Source organism: Lotus japonicus, chromosome 6 (genome assembly GCF_012489685.1).
Source record: "Lotus japonicus ecotype B-129 chromosome 6, LjGifu_v1.2".
NCBI lineage: Eukaryota > Viridiplantae > Streptophyta > Magnoliopsida > Fabales > Fabaceae > Lotus > Lotus japonicus.
In genome coordinates, this window is record NC_080046.1 from 21,672,473 (window position 1) to 21,696,886 (window position 24,414).

Sequence of the window (24,414 nt, forward strand, 5' to 3'; positions counted from 1 at the left end):
TGTGGATATTTTTTGCGGGTTCACATCCCTATTCAAAGCTCCACATGACCGTTAACTGAGGAAATTTTAAATAATGTTTTCATGTTTTCATTGCCGTGTAGATCGAGACCAATAAAGGCCCAATAGAAAAACCATTTAAAAAAAATAAAAATAAAAAGGGGAACTAGCCGTTACTTACAGTGCTTTCCCTTTCAATAAGAATAAGAATCCCTAATCCATTATTATTCCTCTTTTCGAATCATTTCTCACAACTGAAAACCAATCGTTCCCTCCCATCACAGAAATCAAAAGCTCTCAACGTTCGATTCCATGGCCGCAAGAACAGTTACCAAAGACATTATCACCCTTCGTGGTTCCGCATCAATCGTCAGCGAGTTCTTCGGTACACACTTCTCCTCACATCCCTCTTTTCTCCAATTTCTTTGATTTTTCCACAATTCGGAAGTCTGATTTTCAATTTTGATTTTGTTTTTCAATCAGGATATGCAGCCAACAGGTTTGATTTGATTTGATCCTCTGAGTTCATCATTGTTCTGATTTTGTGGCTTGAAACTTTGTTGTTGTGATAATACTAACATGTGACTTGGAAATTTGTTCAGCATCCTTTACAACCGTGGAGTTTATCCAGAAGAGAGCTTTGTGAAGGTGAAGAAATATGGCCTCCCCATGTTGCTTACTGAAGATGAGGGTGTCAAGTCTTTTATCTCCAATCTAACTGCTCAACTCTCTGGTAATTTTAAGTCCCCTAATTTGTTACGACTATCGCGTTTCTCGGTTTCATCTTTCAGAGTAACTTTTTTTTATATAGGCAAATGTTAGTTGTTAGTAAATTAGTACAAATTATCTGTCGTCGGCCCTGGCCCTCCATCTAGTATATGTAATTGGGAATCTTAGTGTTTATTTTGAAAGAATGGTGCTGAATTTGAATCATGTTTAAGATTTTAGTTCATTTCCTTATCTTGCTGTTAATGCTTTTGATTACCTACTCTCAACTTGATATTAATTAGTAGTTAAATTGTGATATTATTATTGACCATTGCTGATGATTGAACTGTCTGAATTTTGTATGTTGAAAAGAATGGCTTGAATCTGGCAAGTTACAGAGGGTTGTCCTTGTTATAATGAGCAAGGCCACAGGTGAAGTCCTTGAAAGGTGGAACTTTAGCATTGAGACTGATAGTGAGGTTGTTGAGAAGAGGTGGGTCAACTTGGCATAACCAAAATCCCAGTGTAAATTTTTCCTTCATAATTTTCTCCTTTGATTAATAATGATTTTAATTTTAATTCTTCTAATTTTTCAGTGTGTCGAGGGAAAAGAGTGACAAGGAAATCATGAGAGAGATACAAGCGATTATGAGGCAGATTGCTTCAAGTATCACCTATTTGCCATGCCTGGATGAATCTTGTAAGAACTATGGCTGTCTTGTTTTTGTTTCTTCTTCTTCTTCTTCTTTGTTTTATTCTTGATTTATCTCCTATCTCTAAACATGGCTTTCTTATTCCAGGTGTTTTTGATGTGTTAGCATACACTGATACAGATGTGGCAGTTCCATTCACTTGGATTGAGAGTGATCCAAAACTGATTGAAAATCCGCAAATGGTGAAATTGCATTCCTTCGATACTAAGGTGAATTTGGATTTACAGTTTGGTTGTTTATCTTACTACCAGGATTTGGTTAATTTGGCCATGACCAATCGGTTGTTTTGGCTTGCAGATTCACAAGGTTGACACACTTGTATCATACAAGAATGACGAATGGGACGAGCAGTAGAACCCGTTTGTGTTTTTTCTTGTTTGTTTGTTTGTTTGTTTTGCTTGTGTTTTTTCTTCAGGTCTCAAGTGAATGTTATTTTGTTAAGTGTCAGTTGTGAATTTTCTATTCACATTATTAGATATGTCTGCTTTATCAGGTTGTCAATACCATTAAACTTCGCCTCTGTCTGTATGTTTGAATTGAGCAGAAAGAATATCCCCATGCAAAGGGGATCTAGAAATTTCCTGCTCTTGAGGATTCTTGTTGCATTTCAGATTTATGAAATATTGAATCCCTAGTATAGTGATGATCACTGATCATAAAAAGTAATATTAAACCTTGCTTTTGTACATGTTTGGCTTGCAGCAGATTGAATTTTCCCTACTCTTGCTCAGATTTCTTGTTGGACTTAGGCTGGATTTTTTTAACCTTTTGTAGAATCAACTTGCAGATAGGTGAAATTGTAAAATTGGTCTCTTTTTTTGTCACATTAGTTTAAAGGCAACAACACAAACATGTTTTGGTTCCTTAAGCAGTATGTGATTGATCCTTAAATCATTGTGTTTTGAGAAAACATTGTAGTGATGATCACTGATCATAAAATGTACTATTAAACCTTGTTTCTGTACATGTTTGGCTTGCAGCAGAAAGAATTTTCCCTACTCTTACTCAGATTTCTTGTTGGACTTAGGCTGGAATTTTTTAACCTTTTGTAGAATCAACTTGAAGATAGGTGAAATTGTAAAATTAGTCTTTTTTTTTTGTCACATTAGTTTAAAGGCAACAACACAAACATGTTTGTTTTGGTTCCTTAAGCACTCATGTGATTGATCCTTAAATAATTGTGTTTTGAGAAAACATTGTAGTGATGATCACTGATCATAAAATGGGAAAAATTTATTATGGTCATGTAAAAGGTTGTGTAGAGTTACACATTTGGCTTTTGACCTGGTACATCAGGTTTTTTTGTATTTTTTAGTATTTTTGAAAAATTAAAAATAAAAACTGAAAAAATATCTTAATCATAAAATTAATCCTTAATCTTTTCATCTTCCACTATTTTTTTCTTAAAAAAAAATTCTGAAATTTTGACCCAACCACCATCTCTTTGAAACCTCCATGACCCCACGGCAACCACCGCCCCTCCTTCCTCCACCTCCAACCAATAATCTCTTTCCTCTCTTCTTCATCTACTGCAGACATAAAAAATTTGGATCTTTTGTTTCAAGGGTTGAGAAAAGCTTGGATCTTTCTTCTGGGTTTGGAAAAAACTCCACCACCTCCAAAATGTTCTTAACCTTTGCAACTCTCTGCAAACCTCCGGCCAGCATCAATCCAACCCAGAAGAAAGAAGAAAAAGGAAACCCTAATTTATGTAAAGAGAAGAAACAACTACTAGATTATAGGATTTCTTCTTTCTGAAACCTCCGGCCAGCATCAATTTCTTCTTTCTCTCACGCCATGGAATGGAAATCAGAAGGAGAAAGATCTGAACTTCCCTTCCCATCCTTTCCTCCCTTGGACTACTAGAAACCCAAATCGCAACCCTAAAGTTTACAGCTTTCTGGATCTGCATCTGCATCTGGGGTTATGTGGAGGTGAAGATTGTTGGACTGGGTTTATCGGGATCAAACGACCTCGTTTCCAACTCTCTCTCTCTCTCTCTCTCTCTCTGTATCAGCTTCTCGGAAACGCTTCTTCAGCCGCCGCCAGCGCGATTTCTCCTCTTCCCGCACCCCTCTCCACTGCGTTGGGAGCTCCTCAGATCTGGTGGTTTTGGTGGATTATTGGTGGTTCTAGTGGATTTTGTGTTGGGAGGTCGAATGGAGGTTGGAGTTTCTGGCATGAATATTGGCTGATTTCGTGGTGGTCCAGCGCATCTCCATGACCGCGTGCGGTGGTGGGGCGGCGGTTTCGCTGTGGTCGCTGCGCCTCCATCTTCTTTCTTCTGCTGGATCTAGCATGCATACTGGTGATGGTGATGGACGGTGGCTGGGTGGGAGGGGTGGAGAAGGAGGAACAGAGGAATTTGGTTGAAGATGATGATGAACATTAACTATTATCATTTAATAACTATTTCCCTAATTATATCATAATATATTAAATATTTTTATTTTTAAAAAATATAAATTACCTGCTAAACTTCCTATTGCACGTCAAAAAGCATATGTGCAACCATGCACAAGTTTTTAGAGGTGTATAATAAATTCCTCCCATGTACTATTAAACCTTGTTTCTGTACATGTTTGGCTTGCAGCAGAAAGAATTTTCCCTACTCTTCGTACTCAGATTTCTTGTTGGACTTAGGCTGGATTTTTTTAACCTTTTGTAGAATTAACTTGCAGATAAAATTTAGATGAAATTGTAAAATTAGTCTTTTTTTTTTTTGTCACATTAGCTTAAAGGCAACACAATAAAAGGAAAACATGTTGTGGTTCCTTAAGCACTCATGTGATTGATCCTTAAATCATTGTGTTTTGAGAAAACATTGTAGGCCTACATTTAGTCTCTCAAATCCTTAAATCATTATGGTAGTTGTGAAATTAGTCTCTCATATATCAACTGAGTTGACACTAAGAAAAAATAAAATTAAAGGAAATTATGAACTCTCTCCGAAGTTGACGAAGTTGGTGGCTGGATCATTTGATATGCTGATGAGAAGCTCCAGGAGGCCAACCACCAAAGGGATAGTTGAATTCTATCAATTGACATCTATTGATTAGGAGAACAGCAAATAGGGACTTTTTAAGCTTATATTTATAGTTTCGACAAAATAAAACAAAAAAAAACAAAAAACTTATTTTTGTAGTTGGAGCAGCGCATTAAGCTCGATTGTAAATGTAGTTAGATCTAAGTATAGATTTGTGGGTGTCGTGGGCTTTTTGTCCCGATTAGTATAAAAAGAAAAAAGATCAAAGGTGTCGTTTTTTTAATGTTTTTCAATGCAATTCTGAGGTATGCATTTTCTTCGATTTGTCATCACAATTTGCATCTTGTGGATACAATTACTAAGGCTTCTTCATTCATGCTATATCGTTCCTTTTGCGTTCGGTGGTGACACCTACTACTTCTTTTGGTGTTAATCACAATATATCCAGCCAATAGTCGTGAGACAATCCCTTTGTCAACGCACTAATTGGTAAAGGCTAGCTGATGAGTTTTTCTCCCTCCACACTAGTGTAAGCAAGGGAGGTTGTTTGCCTTTCAGACTGCCCCAACGTGGTGGACGTTTTCAGTTCTGAGGTCACTGTTAGTCGGTTCTGGGCGAGGGAGACGATCCAACGAGTAAGGGACATGCTCAAGTGGAGTTGGGCAATTATGATCGATCTCATTCCCAGGAGTAGAAATAATGTTGCGAACCTCATGGCAAAGCAAGCTTCGCACGAGAGATCCTCACGACGTGTATGGCCCACCCCACCCCATGCCATTGTTGAGGCTCTTTGCAAGGATGTTCTTCATTAGTTCGTCTTTCTTTTAGCATTCCTCTTGTAACTAAAAAAAACAAGAGAACAAGGCTCTCCCAAGTGAGCATTAGAGCAAACATACCTTGCTTGTCACCAAAAAATTAAAACATAATAGAAAGGTTGAAAAAGTGAAAAACATAAATTTCACACTTATAAGCGTGAAATTTCATGAGTTTCACATTATACGTGGGAGAAAGGTTGAAAAAATAAAAACATAAATTTTGCACTAATTAGCGTGAAAATTTTATGAATTTCACACTAATAATAAGTTGTAGAAAGGTTGAAAAAATGAAAACATAAATTTCCACTTAAAAGCGCGGGGAATGTTGAGGGATTTTTTTAATAAAGGGTATTTTGGGGTTTATGAAAACACATGAATGACATTAAAACTTATTGGGGAGACATTAAAACCTAGGGGTGAACATGGGTCGGGTAAATCCAATGAACCCGCCCAACCCAATCCGATCCAATAGAAAAAATGCGGGTTGGATCGGGCAATCGGGTTAGTCGGATGGATTTTACTACAACCCAACCAAATTCGGATCGGATTTCGGATTCAGTTCAAATCCATCCAACCCAACCCAGAATCCATACATATAATAATAACTTTTATAATTTTACTCATACTTGGAGTGCTAGTGTCGGAGTGATGATTTTCCGAAGCACAAAAAAAAAGTGTCGGAGTGATGATTTTTTGAAACTTTGAGACTTAAGTATTTGTAGTTATTTGTCATATTTGAACTTAGAGTATTTGTTCGTAGTTATTTGTTACATGTTTATATATAGTTATTTGGCATGTTGGAAACATCTAAGTTCTAAGTGTCATGGCATGACATTTAGTGTTGTTTTTCACTTTTTAGATACTATTTATATTAGATTATTTCATATCATTTGGAAATGAAGTTTTATGTTTTCATGATATTTGGCTGTATGTCATTTATGTGGTATTATTTCTATAACTTTTCGTGTCTTTTTCATGCTAGTATTATAACATATTTAGTACTTTTTATAACTTTTTCTAAATTTATAATAATTTTTGCAAGATTTTTTAATATTTCAGATATATTATTATTTTAATATAGTGACTCAATAAATCCATCCAACCCAATCCAAACTTCGTCGAGTTAGTTCGGATCGGGTCCGAAGAAGAAATTCGTGAAATCCAACCCAACCCAACCCAGTCAATTTTGATCGGTTCGGATTTTATTTTGACCAAAATCCATCCAACCCGACCTATGTGCACAAACCAATCCCCATAATAAATTCCACACAAAAGTTAACGGTTATGACTTCAATACTCCTATAATATCCAGTATCTACGCTCCCACAAAAATTAGCTGCTTTTAAATAACACTTTTCTCCACTCAAAAAAAAAAGATAATAATAATACAAGACCGTGTGTCATACTTTCAATGAAAAGCCTCATTATGAAGACAATTTTTTTTTACTTGCTAGGATAAGCATGTCAGAAAAAATTGGTCTACCTTGGCTTCCATTCATTCGGTATATGTATGAATGGAATACAAGGACAGAAAAACTCCCTTGCTAGGGCAAGCACGTCAGAAAAATTCATAGACCTAGAAGTAAAAAAATGATAAAAATGATCCTACATAATATCTTGACAACAATATGTTCTAACAGCAACTTCATATTTACAGAAAGTTGAGACCAATGATAGGAACGGAATTTCTGCAGAGGTACATGTTCATTTTCCTACCACCAAGACATAAACTATTAACAGCATTATCAAAAAGCTACACAAATACAGTTTCAGGTTACTGCTTCACATATATCAAAAGATTTAACTCTCTCCCCCCTTAGTCCACTATACACTTGATGCAAATCGCTAAGTTAGATCATACCATGCATCTGCCCTCAACTCACCCCACGATATATGGCACCAGGTCGAAGATCATCCATATTGTCAATGTTTCTATAGCCGTCAAATTCTCTTAGACAAGTCCAGCCACGACGCGTCAGAAAATCGCGGTAATCATCTTCGGTGTAAAATATCTTCTCTTCAGTATGCACAGCAATATGGTCAGGCTCATCGTAAAGGCATACTTTAATAGCCATTCCTGCAATGATAATTTACTGTTTAACCACACTTCCAATAAAGGAAGAGGAAGAGAAGGAAGCATGTTTAATAATTAGTCACCATGTAGGTTCCACAAGCTCAGCAAGAACCTAACTACACAAGCTCCTAGACAGTAAAAGAAAAGAAAAAAACCATAAAATTTTGCACAAATTAGGTAGAAGAATAAACAGCCATACCTTCATCAAGGTGAAGAGTGTAATTGCCTATAGGCATGTCACGATCAATACTTCTGATAATCTGGTCCTCATCCTCTAACCAGAATGCACGTCTAGTTCTCAACCGAAAAGCAGCCCTAATTGCCTCCTTGATGGCTTCTGGGGTGCCGTCAATACCTATTCGTCTCGTATAATCACACCACTTGACTGAAATAACCCTTCCACATGACTGACTTTCACCACCTGCAAAAAATAGGAAGAATTGGTATCAGAAATAAGAAAGCAATTAAGCTATAAGAAAAAAGTGGGGAGAAAGCATCAGCAGCTTACCATTTCCAGGAGTTTCTGTTTCTCTCCAATTCCAAGGAGGGACTCCACTTGCCACAACAGCCTCAGCTGCGGTAATGGCAAGAGGATGTCCATCATGATCTAAACTTCTCTCAAGATTGAGTGTTGGTCTTCCAGCAGCTAAATGCCAAATAGATGAGAATTATGAGAGCCATGAAGTGGCAACTACCACTTTGGAAAGAAGGAATATAAACATCTAAATGAGATCAGACATATCAAAATTCTTATCAATGAACACTCTCCCGAGTTGGTCAGAGTTTCATTTTCAATTTCCAAAATGCTAAAATAGTGATAACTAGTATCACATACCGACTGTGGCTATTTAACTGCTGCAAAATGCAGACATTTGAATTTTAAGAAAACTAATCAATTGTAAGCAGTAAGCAGTATGATTATGAATACTACCTCCCACTATATGAACAAATACTTACCTCGTCATGCATACACTTGATGAACTAGACAATATTTTAGAGAAACTGATAAACTATCAGCAGTACAAAGCAAAAATACTTTACCACAATATGAAGTAATAACTACCAGGTTGCACATCAACAGAGTGAATTCCTAGTAAAACACAATAAGCAGAAAATCCCTACATAGTACAGCATTTGAATTCTCATTTGAACCAGCTATTTAAAGTAGCATTTCATTATTTATCCCACTCTACCCATTCATTATATGGAAACAATTACAAGACAAAGCAATATCTGAATGGTTAAAAGCTGTCATAGTAGGGGTTAATTTGGCATGCAATGCATGTGATACAACACCAGAAGTTAACTGATGAAATATGTATCAAACAGAACAGAAATAACATATATACAGCAATTTTACTTGCTGTCCTAGAGATAAAGTCTCTCCTACAGAGAATGTTCTCTGTCCACAATCTACTAACAATAACAACAACAACATCCCCATTCTCCCTAAAATCAGAGATATATATATCCCTAAAACAGATAAAACATCAGTAATAGAAAATGGGAAACTGAAAGTTGTATTACAATGACATACCTTCAACTGGCCCAAAAGAAATGCTGGTATCATCAATACCTGCACAGCAACATAACCAGTCAAGTAACTGTTCCCAAAGTCAAAATGAGTGATATTATAACTGGCAGACATCCAAATGACATTTGCAAATGATAACCTAGGAAAAGTTACTGTGGCTTCACAAGAGTGTGATAAGATATTGTGCTTCAAAAATCAAATGCATAGAGATAATTGTTATCAAATTGAGATACGTATCGTGTATTGGAAGACCCTAATTTTTGAATTGTGAAACGTATCGTTTAATGTATCGTAAGATACAGATACAAAATAATTAAGTCATGAATTGAATAACAATCTGATATACCATATAAATATACTTCAAAATAATTAAAAATCGAAGCCAAAAGAAGAAAAATAGTTGCTGGTTACACAAAGTTCAAGTGTTCAACACCTCTAAAAAATATCAATAAAATGACAAAATGCAATTTACTTTGCTTATACTTGGATCCTAGTAAATATTAAATAATCATAATATAAATCAAACCAGTTATGAATGTGTGATGTCTTTGGCTCTCTCTACTTTCTTCCTCTGGCTGTCCCATTATGAATGTTGAAACCGTACCAAATGAGGCTAAGCAAGGTGTGATGAACCAAATAACCAAACCGTACCAAATGAGAATAGGAAAGGGAAAAAAATTACTGTTGCACGCGTAAGGGACTTCAAGGTGCGATGAACAAGAGAGGGCGGTGGCCGAACACTGAAAAAAATAGAGGTGGGAGACCAGAATTTTCTCGTGCGCATGAAAGATAGGAGCAGGGCAGTGCCTTAGGGTTTCTATAATGGTTAATGGGGCCAAAGGGTTTAGAAATACTGCACGAGTATCTGAACAGGTTTTAAAAGAAAAATTGCAAAAGAAACAAAAGAAAGGCCAAAATGGAAACCGGGTCGCGTGACCCGACCCTGAATTTGGCTGCTCTGTGTAGCTGCTCGAATCGGACAATACACCCAGGAGATACGATTCAGGCGATAGGGTGTGTGATTCAGACACAAAAAGATACATAAGCACAAGTCGCATCGTTCTGGGTTGATTCCGCATCGTATAGCGAAATACATGCGATACTAACTACCATGATAGAGATAAATAACACATCTATCATAATCAATCCTAAGATCAATCGATATAGACTGAGGCTCACAACTTAAGGGAAGAGTATCAACCAAAACATAAATGTATTTTGCGAGGAAACTTCCTAAAGTTATACACGGCAATTACTCCGTCATATTTCTGTTTTACAAGGCAATAAGAGTGAAAATGAAATGTGTAAAAACCAATTAATGCATGTCAAATCAGCAATTTTGACCAGGATGCACTTTTTTGAGACAAAATTTGTGGGGATAAGGGATATGTAGTTCATTTAACGGTAACAACTATGACAATCAGGTTTTCCAGTTACATGTTTTGTCGGATTGTATCCGCTCTGTAAAACCAGAAGCAAAGCCAAATATTCCAGAGCAAGAATGATTGAGAAAGACAGCGAATTAGTGCTTCTTTTCACAACAAATTTGTCAGAGCTGGTAAACGACAGACTGTTCGGTTTTGACTAAAGATGCACAAACAATTTCTTTTACACAAACAGCCTATGCATCTGCATTAGATGTCAAGTGTTCCCACTTACTAACAAACTTAGATGCAGGTTCATCATACGCAATTTGTTAATAACATGATTGAATTAGCATATTTTGGGGCCAATAAACGCTTTTAATCAAAAGCTTCTTGATAGAACACTTGAAAACAAAACAATTATTTTCCCAAGATATTTGTTTACCGAACTTTGTTTGGTCTTTGTTTACCGAACATGTTCGATGCATTGCATTGAGAGAACACTGGTCTTTTGTGTAGGGTGTAACTAATTACTATCAAGGCATTTGATTACACCCTACACAAAGACCAGTGTATGGTTCTACAATAAGCATAGAATTAAATTTTGATGCATTGCATTGTGCCAAACAAAGTTTGAACCTTACAACCACCATTACATCTAAAGTGAGTAAACTCCAACATATGCAATTTCAAGTTCTGCAGCATGACACATTAAGGGAATTCAAACAAGCATATGATTGCACAAGAGAGAAAACAGAAAGAAATGAAATGAATTTACCTTTATCAGCAAACTGCATAAAGGAGTCAACTTTGGAAGGAGGAGTATGGCTCTTATACTGCACACACTTGCTCCTCTCTCTCAGGATCTCATCAATCTCTTTGTAATAAGACATCTTAGCAGAGCCACTCCCACCTCTATCATGGTGCTTAGCCTTCTTGAACTCCTTCAACAGGTTCCTCCACTTATCAGTACACATGGTGGGTGACCGATCGAAACCCTTTTCCCTCATCTTCGCCGAAATCTGTTCCCACAAATGCTTGTTCGATTTCGAAGTGTTGAAAAGCGCATCCATCTCGCGACGAAGCCCAATAAGGCTTCTCGTCTCGTCTTGAATCCATGTCTCAGCGCGCTTCTTCGGAGCCTTGATCTCCAGTTCCGGGTCCTCGCCGCTGCTCTCACCGAGGATCATCGGCGGTGGCTGGTGGTGTTGCGGCGGTGGAAGTTCAGCGTTGGATACCACCTCTATCATCATGTCTCGTGTCCCTTCCTGTTTGTAGAAATCAATGGGACGAGGTTTTTCTGATAAATACATGTTGTTGCTGTTGTTGTTGTTGTTGTTCTTATCTTTCTCTGTCTCTGTGTTGTTCGAGTTCAACAGAGAATAGAGGATTTGACTTGGTTGGGTAAAATTGGGATTCAGGGTTTGTGTATCAATCAAGTGTCAGCGTGAAGTAAAAGCTTTTGCTTGCGGTGGGAAGGGGCTGAACTTGAGGTCGACTTGTCTGTCTCTTTATTTCTTCAAATAAATTTATTCATAAGCTCTTATTAGTGTTTGAGAGAGTTTATGTCATAAACTGTTTTAAGTTTATTTTCATAAGTTATTCAGGATACCTTATTATGTAAAAGAGTTTATACTTATATATAGCTTATTTTCAATAAAAAATTTAAAATAGCTTATGTATTAGTGCTTATGTCACCATAAACGCTTAATTAAGTTGTATTTCCAAACGGGGTCTTAATTAATTTCATTTTAACTTATAATTGAAACAAAAATATGTCTACTGATTTCACGTAATTCAACTGGGTGACTGTAAATAAAATTTACATTGGGGGTGCATATACCTTTAATCCTTTATATTTGAAGTTATTATAGAAGGAAAGTTTGTTGAGGTGACACTCCTATCTTCAAGAGCTTGTTGATTCAAATTCTTTTATGATTTAATCCTATTTTTAATAAAATAAAATAATTATTAAATGAATATGTTAACTATTATGTTTTGAAAACCTAATCCTCAAAGGAGTAATTGATTCGGGTACGAAAGACAAAAACGAATTCGAAGTAAATATGATTGGTTAACATTTAGCAAAACACTAAATCATAAATTTTGTGTGGCTATGTTATTTATAATGGGAATTAATGGGAAGATTGGAGTGCTGCTCCGAGGAGGAGTTTCTTCCAGAGTTTTTTCTCCTTCATTATGGCTTACATCTAGCTCCTCCCTATTTTGAAATCTTCATTCCAAGAGTCATTTCCTCTAACTTTCATCATATTCCTATGTTTAAAAAAATATCTCATGTTTAAACCTGCATTCCCTCCACTTTTTTGTTTGCTTCAACTTTTTGATATTGTAAGACAATATTAGTTCCTTTCTTACCTTCATTACGGGTGCTACAAATGATGGGTTACAAGAGAGAAAAAAGGAGTCGAACCATGAGTTTTATGGGTGTCACACTTCCCATCAGGTATCTGCTTCCTTTCCACTTCTATTTTTCTATCCCTGAAACCTGAAATTCACATATTCGCTCGAAAGTTGTGATTGTTTTAATTTGCATGGATTTTGATATGGGGAATTTGCGTTTTGCAGGATAGAGTGGCTGATGGCAGAGCCTGTGGAAGTTCTTCACCAGCGGTGAGTTCTTCATCATTAGAGTTTGTTGCAGGTTTCTCCCAGGCCCACAACAATCATGTCGTTGTCCAGGAGCTCCTCCTTTATTGGAACCTGTCAAACATTGACTGTATCCTCAACGAACTCGAAGAGGTTCCTATTTGAAACTGTTATTTCTTTCTTTTTTTATTTTTTTGTGTTTTTGATGTATGTCTTTTATTTATTTTTCTAACTATTCATCTTCAATTTAGCCTCTATTAGTGCCTGATTTTGGGCTAAAAGTCATTATAAAGATTGTGGAGAATTCGCACGAGGATATATCACCAGGGAAGCTCAAATTTGGTAATGAGATAAAGATACCAATTTAATGTTGATAAAATGAAGCAACCCCCTACATACACATTGATATGATTACTAACGACGAGTGTTTCATCTTCATTTTCTCACAGTGGTACAACACAGGCAAAAGGTACCTCATGTAACGCCCCAATTTTCGGAGGTCATAGTAGTAACCTTTTCTCGAGTAAATATGCAATAGTTTTCATAAGTAGTTCGTAAATGCAGATTTTTTTTCTTTTCAAAGAATTTCTAAAACATGTCAAGCATACTCTCACTCATAAATAAATAATAAATATACATCCAACCTTTACAAAGGCAAGTACCCGGAGGTAACGACAGATGCCATTACATATAAAACATAACAAAATAAAATTATATTAGACAAAGGAATTCAATATGCAATGACTCCACATATCTGATATACTCCCTATGATTTCCACACCGGATAATCGCAAGAAAGAAATGCACCAGAACCTACCCAGATCCTCAAATATAAACTCATAAAATCATCTAGCATGCTTTAACCAATACCGGTAAGCTCCCTACCCAAAGGCTCTAACCTTACACCGGACTCTACTCTTACGAGTCTTCTACGTATCCTCCATCAGACCCTTAAAAATATTTTAACCATCTCTTGAGGAACTCTCATCGTCTATCAGCACATCAACATTCTCCCAGTAGCGTAGCATATGCTCGCTTCGTCGCTTGTCATCGTTTGGCAGTTTGTATACCGTCCAAACACAAACAATTGAAACAAGGTATGCAAGAGTCAACTTCCCATAATAATGTATAATACACAGCATCATGTCATATTATAACAATAAATAACATTATTAAACATAATCAACATCATATATTACAGCATGTTATTCATCAAAGTCGTGTTATCGCACCAAAAGACACAATCAGCACAACAATGCATTAAGTTGGTTGCATGGTATGCTAGTGCAATGAATGCTCAAAAGATAATCCAGATAAAACATCTCTTCTCCGGTAGACAAGACAATATAGTGGAATTAACACTTAATAGGCTAGGAACCAATCAGTCCTAACACTGGCTTAGTGTTCAAACATTTCCGCTCGAGTGTCGCTTTGTACCTAGACATAGTCAAGTCGATCCTAGCCCCTTGGTGTAACCATTTCTGCTTGCTATGTTGGAACTCTTGGTACACTTCCATGAAGGCCCGATATAATATCGTCCCAACCTTCGTGAAGCCCAATCTTTTGATCGTCCCAACTTCACCGAGGTCCGATCTTTCGATCGTCCATACTCGTAGATAAAAGTGACATCACTTGGATTCTAAGTCTTCTTCCCAAAAGATTCTCTTTGGATTATAAAAGCGGCATCACTTGGATTAGCTTCATTATGAAGTTTTATTCTCAAATTTTTGAAGTCTTTCCTTCTTTTTCCAAAATCTACCATATTCAAAAGATTCCCTTCATCCTAAGGTAATCTTCCCAAGAAAGTCTCGATCCACAACAACAGCAGTAGTTCATACCTCTCGTCAAATCCTACTTTCTAACGCTAATAACATCACTCTGTGATCACAATCGATTCTCAGGCATGATTAAACAATTATGACAACAAATATACATGCATACCATCAAGTTAGTCATGCATCAATATCAATCCACATTTCAATAGCATGCTTCAATAGCAAACAACAATTCAACAAACATACTTCATCCTCATTTCATATCATCATAAGCAATCACCGACAAGTAGGTGTTTAGCATATAGCGAGTAGTGGTAAAGTTCCCCTTACCTTAGGTGTTTTGCTTCCTAAGTTGCGACTCTGATCCAATTTCATCTTTGTTTTATGTGTCGGCTCGCTTCCTTCCATTGTCCAACTCCGATGCAAAGTGCTTCTGTCCTTGTACCTTCACAAGTACACTTAACACAATCACTAACTGAGTTAACCCACTAACTCAAAGTCTGAAGCTACAACTTAAGACATGCTTTAAGAGTTCTACACAACAACCGACTCGATTTACCATGCATACACAAGTTAAAACTCAATCTCCTTAATGGCTACAAACCATTAAGATCAATCTCAAAAATCAAGACATGTCATCACAATGACAACAACAACAACAACCATATTCGATATTCCGAAAAGCTTTTGATTTAGCCAATCTACTTTAAACCCAAAACACATATTTTTGCTAATATAGAAAAGTGCACATAACGAACACTTACCCCTCTCGTTTTCCTTAGAGTCCTTAGTCTCTATTAGGATATTCATTGAGGCATTTTCACAATAAAACACACACAAAACTCTTCACTAAAGCAATTAACACATCATCTCAAAATAATATTTTTCCTTTTCTCTTCCACAATTCTCTTTATCCTCATGATACTCATCAAATCACTTACAACAACATAAATCCTTGTATACAACTCTTACAAGCCAATCCTCAAGTTAATCATTCATTCTCATGTTCCATTCTTACAAACATGTCCTCAATCACAAGTGAAACTTACCTAATATGCCTCAACTTTCATGCATCCTTTCATGAAGTAATACAACTACACAATTCTAATTCCACAATCTTGAATCTCATAGATCAAATTCAATAACCGTCGTCGAATACGATTTATCCAAAATCATAGTTTGATCATCACTTATTCATCTAGAGTCTTACTTGGTAATAACTCATGAAGTCTAGATCCATTGCACAAATAGCACGCAATCACATAACTTATGGTTTAACACCGTTCAAAACAATGCTTAAGATTCTCTAACATCGAATATCTTGACTTGGTCCATCCTTACTTGGAATAATCGTGTGAATCAACCAATTAAGAACTTCACAACTATATGTACCATTCTATAATCATTAACTTCCATACTCATGTGCTATTATCATGAATGATCAAAGACAACACTTGAGACACTAAACGACAACTCCAAGATTCTCTTAAGTCATACAACAAATATTCAACACTAAGGCTTCAACTCAAACGAAGGAGATTCAAACATCCACTTTCCAAATTAAACCTTCAAGAACTAAATTATAGTCCACGATTAATCACTTAATATAACAAGTCATCGAACTTCCAAGGATTCAAATCTTAACCCTCTAAAATCAATTACTTATAACAACTCATAGACTTCTCAAAACTCAAGATTCAATCCTAAATCACACTTTCAACATCAAGGCTTCCATCATAACTTAATCAATCCAAACTAGGCTTAATTGCAGTTTTGCTCCTTTATCTTTCACCTATGTGTGATTTGACTCCTTCATGTTTAAAATGAGCACATTTACTCCCTCATCTTTCAATTTGTGAAAATTAACTCCTTCCATTAGTGAGTTTTTTAAAAAATAAAAATTGACGGAATTGGCTGACGTGATGTTCATTAAAGGACATGATTCTGTCAAAATTGAGCACTTGGATGTCATTTCACTAAATAAATAAATAAAATAATAATTAAATAAAACTGAAATATTAATCCCTAATTAAATATGAGTTAATTTAGTTTTTTTAATTTATTTGTGTCATTTTTATTTTGTTTATCTACTTATGTGTCACTCTGGGAGGTAAGTTACGCCATCCTTGGTCGTGGAACAAGCAAATTCTGCCTGAAATTAGACGGCAAATTGACAAAGGGAGCCAATTTTCACAAATTAGAATTTTAGGGACCAAAATCGCTCATTTTAAACATGAGGGAGCAAAATCACACATAGGTGAAAGTTAAGGGAGCAAAACTGCAATTAAGCCTCCAAACTAAAACCATTCAAAATCCAAATCCTTATTTGAGAATCCAAAATCTATTTTCTCTATCTCAACCCAAAGCATCATCAAAGTTCCAACTCGATCAAGCTTTCAATCACATATAAAAAGAAACATGGTTTAAGAATTGATTCTTCAATCGTTGAAACCATATAAGTACATAGACTTATATCAGTTACACAAAACTGTTAACTAACGCAATTAAACGAATCTTTCTCAGTCAACAACTACAACAAATAAAAGAGTACATAGACTACAATAAATGTCGTGACTTGCCCTGGACTATGGAGGTGGTGGTGTTGCCGTTGAAAGAGGATACTTGTTGGTGGTTGTCGTTGGACTTCGTGGTCATGGAGGTGGTGCTTGACCATGGGGAGGAAAAGGTGATGGGGCTGCATGAGGGAGAAAGAGGGGCCTTGGTGGTGTGGGTGATGGCTGTCCATGGTGGTAGTGCGTCCAGCGATGGTGGTAGTCTATGGTGGTGGTGGATGGTCTCTTGGTGGCAGTGGCATGCCAAGGAAGGAAGAAGGTGGAACGGTGATGTTGTGGGTGATGGTGGCTTCCAAGTGTAAGACCCTAGTTTTTAAGATAGGTTAAATAATTATTTTCTTATTTACGCTTAATATTCCGATGTAACCGATAAGGAACTTGAACAAGTGTTTACCGATTTGGACGACTTTATGAAGAAGAAAGTTCCGTAATTGACTAAGGATGATGCCATAGACAGTTTAAGTTATAGTTCGAGCCATTTCAACACCCAGCTTATGTCGAGAGTGTCTGAAAAAGGCTATTTTTGCTCTTAAAGCACTGTTTACGCAAAATTAAAAATCTTTAGAAAAATAAGAATCTCTCTTTATTTTTCCCATGACCAGTGTTTCGCTACGGAACTCTGACTGTTCACACTATAGGTTTGGCTTCCTGGAAGTCTGTCGAAGCTAAGCTTTAATCTCTCGGGGACTTTAATTAAGACCCTTAATGAAACGTTTTTCTATTCGAAGCTTCTAATGAAGTTTCCATCCGCGTTGTCACAATTATTTCAGCGATTGCGACATTTCTTCAGAAGGAAGTTTCTTCATCCGACGTCAACTGCAAAAAGTAGTTTTCCGGCATATTTTGGCCAATACTGTGTTTATATCGTTTTCTTCAATTCTGAGAACCTCATTTGGAGTTCTGGCATTCTGTCGCCAGATATTCACTTATTATCGTTAGACGGAGGTACCGGAACGATCGGTTTCGAAAAACCTCGAAGTTTACTTTTCGAGCATCCGCTATATTATCTCATTTCCCACCATTAGAGAGAGAGAGCCGCGAGTTCTAGAGAGAAAGAGAGAGAGGATTTCTTCGCGAGTTCTTGTCCGATCGTCCCGATTTCAGTTTCTGTGGATCAACAGCGAGGTAATCTTGCTATAAACCATGTCTTTATGTGCTCAAAGTTTGGAGTAATTTCCAAAACTATCTTTTTACTTCGATTTTTCTTTAGATCTACCTTCTACTACTACCCAACAACCTATATTCTTTGCCGATGCGCGCCGATTTCGATCGAATCGTCGTAGATCTAAAAAACTGTGGAAATACCCATATTCACCAAAGTTTCTCTTTTTGAACCAAAAATTCACGACTAAACCTTGTGCTTTTAGGATTAGTTGTTATAAATGCTGTAAGATCAAGTTTTGATCTAGTAGTACAACTCTATGTTTTGATGATTACAAGTTAACCTTTTGATATGAACAATTGTGGTACTCTAACGTGTTTTTCTGAGTGTGCTATTTGCAGGTTCTGACCTCAACTCAATCTCACACAAATCAGAAGCACTGTGTATAAAGAGTGACCCAAGCAACGCTTTCGCATTCACCATGTTCAGTATGAACAGTGGAAAAGCTCCAGAAGTTCTGAAGCTATACAAACTCTGATGTGGACTCAGTCGCTAGAAGCTCTGAAGATCCAGAAGTTCTGATAACCAAGAAACACTGAAGGTTCAGATGTTCTGATGGTGTAGAAGACTCTGAAGATCCAGAAGCTGAATAGTGGAAACTCTGAAGTCCAGAAGCAAGAAACTCTGAAGGCCATGTTCTTCCCTCTGAGTTCAGAATCAGAAGATACAATGGTCAGAGGATCTGTGCTTTCCCTCTGACTCTGATCAACCGGCTTCACAAGTTCCAATACGAAGCATTCCTCTGATCAGAAGTCTCCTAGGTTTAAAGGTCGCGTCGCTATCCAAGTACAAAAGCAACTGTACCTTCCTGACGACCTACCTAACGTTCTCAGCCACAGCAGAAGCTGGATTTTCCAGAACTTCCCTCCAACGGTAGCATTTCCCATGCATCGCTCAACCCTAATCCTTGGAGTATATAAAGAGGCTGAAGACTGAAAGAAACGGCTAGAAGCAAGAAGCATTCACATACGCAAGACATATTCAAAATCTTCTAAGTTTTCTTTCATCTGAAATTCATTGAGTTTACTATTAGCTTTTTAGAAGCAAATCTCTTGTAAACGATTCTTTGATAAACAGTTTGTTTAGTTCCTTTAGGAGATCAAGGTTGATCGGATCCTAGAGAAGACTAAGAGAGTGAATCTTAGTGTGAGCTAAGTCAGTGTAATTGTTAGTCACTTGTAGGTTTCAAGTGCAGTTGTAACTCTTACCTGATTAGTGGATTGCCTTCATTCTAAGAAGGAAGAAATCACCTTAACGGGTGGACTGGAGTAGCTTGAGTGATTTATCAAGTGAACCAGGATAAAATCCTTGTGTGCTTTTCTATCTCTTATCTTTTGCACTTAAGTTCTCGAAAGATTTGTCAAAATCTTTAAGGTGGAAGTTTTATACTGAAAACGTTATTCAAACCCCCCCTTTCTACCGTTTTTCATACCTTCAATTGGTATCAGAGCGCAAGTTCTGATTACCACACCTAACAGTGTTCAGTGATCCGGGCCGGTGTGAAAAACAATGGCTGCCACCACCAGTGAAACTCAAAGAGATGGTTACAATGCAAAGCCTCCTATGTTCGACGGTCAAAGGTTCGAATATTGGAAAGATAGACTGGAAAGTTTCTTTCTGGGTTTCGATGCAGATCTCTGGGATATTATTGTGGATGGCTACGAGCGTCCAGTTGATGCAGATGGCAAGAAGATCCCAAGGTCAGAGATGACTGCAGATCAAAAGAAGCTGTACTCACAACATCACAAAGCAAGAGCAATTCTTCTAAGTGCTATTTCTTATGAAGAGTACCAGAAGATTACAGATCGTGAGTTTGCAAAAGGCATTTTCGAATCTCTGAAGATGTCTCATGAAGGAAACAAGAAAGTCAAAGAATCAAAGGCATTGTCTTTGATCCAAAAGTATGAATCCTTCATCATGGAGCCAAATGAGTCCATTGAAGAAATGTTCTCCAGATTTCAGTTGCTTGTAGCTGGCATACGACATCTCAACAAGAGCTACACAACAAAAGATCATGTCATAAGGGTCATCAGGTGTCTTCCTGAAAGTTGGATGCCTTTGGTGACTTCAATAGAGCTCACGAGAGACGTTGAAAATATGAGTTTAGAAGAACTCATCAGCATTTTGAAATGCCATGAGCTGAAGCGCTCAGAGATGCAAGATCTGAGGAAAAAGTCCATAGCCTTGAAATCCAAATCTGAAAAGGCTAAGGTTGAGAAGTCAAAGGCTCTTCAAGCTGAAGAAGAGGAATCTGAAGAAGCATCAGAAGATTCTGATGAAGATGAGCTGACTCTGATCTCCAAGAGACTCAACCGCATCTGGAAGCACAGGCAGAGCAAGTTCAAAGGCTCTGGAAAGGCAAAAGGAAAGTATGAGTCCTCAGGCCAGAAGAAGTCTTCAATCAAGGAAGTCACATGTTTTGAGTGCAAAGAATCTGGGCACTACAAAAGTGATTGTCCAAAGTTGAAGAAAGACAAGAAGCCAAAGAAGCACTTCAAGACGAAGAAGAGTCTGATGGTGACATTTGATGAATCAGAGTCAGAGGATGTTGACTCTGATGGTGAAGTCCAAGGACTCATGGCGATTGTCAAAGACAAGGAAGCAGAGTCAAAGGAAGCTGTTGACTCTGACTCAGAATCAGAAGGAGATCCTAACTCAGACGATGAAAATGAGGTATTCGCTTCTTTCTCTACCTCTGAACTGAAACATGCATTGTCTGATATCATGGATAAGTATAACTCCTTATTGTCTAAGCATAAGAAGCTGAAAAAGAACTTATCTGCTGTTTCCAAAACTCCTTCCGAACATGAGAAAATTATTTCTGATTTGAAAAATGATAATCATGCTTTGATCAATTCTAACTCTGTGCTTAAGAACCAGATTGCTAAGTTAGAAGAAATTGTTGCCTGTGATGCCTCTGATTGTAGAAATGAATCTAAGTATGAAAAGTCTTTTCAAAGATTCCTAGCTAAAAGCGTGGATAGAAGCTTAATGGCTTCAATGATCTATGGCGTAAGCAGAAATGGAATGCATGGCATTGGCTATTCTAAACCAATTAGAAATGAGCCCTCTGTATCTAAAGCTAAATCCTTGTATGAATGCTTTGTTCCCTCTGGTACCATATTGCCTGATCCTGTACCTGCTAAAGTTGCTAAAAACCCTCTTAAAAAGGGATCTTTCTCTATGACTAAATATCATGCAAATATTCCTTTAAAATATCATGTTGAGACACCCAAGGTGATCAGAACCTCTGGGGTAACTAACAAGAAAGGACCCAGAAAGTGGGTACCTAAGGACAAGATTATCTATGTTGCAGATATCCTTGATAGCTCCACTGAAACACCAATCATGGTATCTGGACAGTGGATGCTCGCGTCACATGACGGGAGAAAGGCGTATGTTCCGAGAGCTGAAACTTAAGCCTGGAGGCGAAGTTGGCTTTGGAGGAAATGAAAAGGGTAAAATTGTTGGTACTGGTACTATTTGTGTAGATAGTAGTCCATGCAATGATAATGTGTTATTGGTAGACGGCTTAACACATAACTTATTGTCTATAAGTCAATTAGCTGACAAGGGTTATGATGTTATATTCAATCAAAAGTCCTGCCGGGCTGTAAGTCAGATCGATGGCTCTGTTCTGTTTAACAGCAAGAGGAAGAACAACATTTATAAGATCAGATTATCTGAGTTGGAGGCTCAGAATGTGAAGTGCCTTCTGTCTGTTAATGAAGAGCAGTGGGTATGGCATAGACGGTTAGGGCATGCCAGTATGAGAAAGATTTCTCAGCTGAGCAAGCTAAACCTTGTCAGGGGCTTACCCAATCTGAAGTTCGCTTCAGACGCTCTTTGTGAAGCATGTCAGAAAGGCAAATTCACAAAAGTCCCTTTCAAGGCAAAGAATGTTGTCTCAACCTCAAGGCCGTTGGAACTTCTGCATATCGACCTTTTTGGACCAGTGAAAACTGAGTCTATAGGTGGCAAGAGATATGGGATGGTTATCGTTGATGACTATAGCCGCTGGACATGGGTAAAGTTTCTAACCCGCAAGGATGAGTCTCATGCTGTGTTCTCTACCTTCATTGCTCAAGTGCAAAACGAGAAGGCTTGTAGGATTGTGCGTGTCAGAAGTGACCATGGTGGAGAGTTTGAGAATGACAAGTTTGAGAGTCTGTTTGATTCCTATGGAATTGCACATGATTTCTCTTGTCCCAGAACTCCTCAACAAAATGGTGTTGTTGAGAGGAAGAACAGAACTCTTCAGGAGATGGCTAGAACCATGCTCCAAGAAACTGGCATGGCTAAGCACTTTTGGGCAGAGGCAGTAAATACAGCATGTTACATTCAGAACAGAATCTCTGTGAGACCAATTCTGAATAAGACTCCTTATGAATTGTGGAAGAACATAAAACCCAACATTTCTTATTTTCATCCTTTTGGCTGTGTTTGTTATGTTCTCAATACGAAGGATAGATTGCATAAATTTGATGCTAAGTCTTCTAAGTGTCTATTACTCGGTTACTCTGAGAGATCTAAAGGTTTTAGATTTTATAATACTGATGCTAAGACTATTGAAGAATCTATTCATGTTAGATTTGACGATAAGCTTGACTCTGACTAGTCAAAGCTAGTTGAAAAGTTTGCAGATTTAAGCATTAATGTTTCTGACAAAGGCAAAGCTCCAGAGGAAGATGAGCCAGAGGAAGATGAACCAGAGGAAGAAGCTGGTCCCTCTAACTCACAAACTCTGAAGAAGAGCAGAATCACTGCAGCTCACCCTAAGGAATTGATTCTGGGCAACAAAGACGAACCAGTCAGAACCAGATCTGCCTTCAGACCTTCTGAAGAGACCTTGCTCAGTCTGAAAGGATTGGTGTCCTTAATTGAACCCAAGTCCATAGATGAAGCTCTTCAGGACAAGGATTGGATTCTGGCCATGGAAGAAGAACTGAATCAATTTTCCAAGAATGATGTTTGGAGCTTAGTGAAGAAGCCTGAGAATGTCCATGTTATTGGAACGAAGTGGGTATTCAGAAACAAGCTGAATGAGAAAGGAGATGTAGTCAGAAACAAGGCAAGGCTAGTTGCTCAAGGCTACAGCCAGCAGGAAGGAATAGACTACACTGAAACATTTGCTCCAGTAGCAAGACTGGAGGCAATCAGACTGTTGATCTCTTTCTCAGTAAATCACAACATAGTTCTACATCAGATGGACGTAAAGAGTGCCTTCCTAAATGGTTATATCTCAGAGGAAGTCTATGTTCATCAACCCCCAGGTTTTGAAGATGAGAAGAAACCAGACCATGTGTTCAAATTGAAGAAATCACTCTACGGTCTGAAGCAAGCTCCCAGAGCATGGTATGAGAGACTTAGCTCATTCCTTCTAGAGAATGAGTTTGTAAGGGGTAAAGTAGATACAACTCTTTTTTGCAAGACTTATAAAGATGATATCTTAATTGTGCAAATCTATGTTGATGATATTATATTTGGTTCTGCTAATCAATCTCTATGCAAAGAATTTTCTGAGGTGATGCAGGCTGAATTTGAGATGAGTATGATGGGAGAATTAAAGTACTTTCTGGGAATACAAGTTGATCAAACACCAGAAGGAACATATATCCATCAGAGTAAGTACACTAAAGAACTTCTAAAGAAGTTCAATATGCTGGAATCTACAGTGGCCAAGACTCCAATGCATCCTACATGCATTCTGGAGAAAGAAGATAAAAGTGGTAAAGTATGTCAGAAGCTCTATCGTGGCATGATAGGTTCACTTCTATACTTAACTGCATCTAGGCCAGACATATTATTTAGTGTTCACTTATGTGCTCGTTTCCAATCAGATCCAAGGGAAACCCACTTAACTGCTGTTAAGAGGATCCTAAGGTATCTGAAAGGCACCACTAACCTTGGCTTGATGTATAAGAAAACATCAGAGTATAAGCTTTCAGGTTATTGTGATGCTGATTATGCTGGAGATAGAACAGAGAGAAAAAGTACTTATGGAAATTGTCAATTTCTGGGAAGCAATCTAGTCTCATGGGCAAGCAAGAGGCAATCAACCATTGCACTATCAACTGCAGAAGCAGAATATATCTCAGCAGCAATA

At 37.5% G+C, this 24,414-nt stretch overlaps 2 protein-coding genes across 2 annotated transcripts; one reads left to right on the plus strand and one right to left on the minus strand.

The window, feature by feature from the left end:
• Positions 1-217: 217 nt before the first annotated feature.
• On the plus strand, positions 218-2,106 carry LOC130723400 (mitotic spindle checkpoint protein MAD2). Its single transcript, XM_057574438.1, has 7 exons — positions 218-382; positions 481-496; positions 600-730; positions 1,078-1,198; positions 1,302-1,405; positions 1,506-1,627; positions 1,716-2,106. The coding sequence occupies exons 1-7, from the start codon at positions 310-312 to the stop codon at positions 1,770-1,772; spliced, it is 624 nt and encodes a 207-aa protein (XP_057430421.1). The 5' UTR covers positions 218-309; the 3' UTR covers positions 1,773-2,106.
• A 4,671-nt stretch (positions 2,107-6,777) lies between these two features.
• On the minus strand, positions 6,778-11,687 carry LOC130723540 (trihelix transcription factor GT-1-like). The gene is made up of 5 exons (XM_057574616.1): positions 10,970-11,687; positions 8,831-8,869; positions 7,802-7,939; positions 7,493-7,714; positions 6,778-7,296 (listed from the first exon to the last, which is right to left on the minus strand). Exons 1-5 carry the CDS (start codon positions 11,502-11,504, stop codon positions 7,094-7,096), a joined length of 1,137 nt encoding a protein of 378 aa, XP_057430599.1. The 5' UTR covers positions 11,505-11,687; the 3' UTR covers positions 6,778-7,093.
• Positions 11,688-24,414: the final 12,727 nt, after the last annotated feature.

Coding starts and splice junctions, on each gene's coding strand:
- LOC130723400 (XM_057574438.1), top strand. CDS start 310: ATGGCCGCAAGAACAGTTACCAAAGACATTATCACCCTTCGTGGTTCC. Junction 1,199..1,301: donor AGTGAGGTTGTTGAGAAGAG/GTGGGTCAACTT, acceptor CTAATTTTTCAG/TGTGTCGAGGGAAAAGAGTG. Junction 1,628..1,715: donor TGCATTCCTTCGATACTAAG/GTGAATTTGGAT, acceptor TTTGGCTTGCAG/ATTCACAAGGTTGACACACT.
- LOC130723540 (XM_057574616.1), bottom strand. CDS start 11,504: ATGTATTTATCAGAAAAACCTCGTCCCATTGATTTCTACAAACAGGAA. Junction 7,940..8,830: donor TTCTTTTGGGCCAGTTGAAG/GTATGTCATTGT, acceptor TTTGGCATTTAG/CTGCTGGAAGACCAACACTC. Junction 7,715..7,801: donor AACAGAAACTCCTGGAAATG/GTAAGCTGCTGA, acceptor TATTTTTTGCAG/GTGGTGAAAGTCAGTCATGT.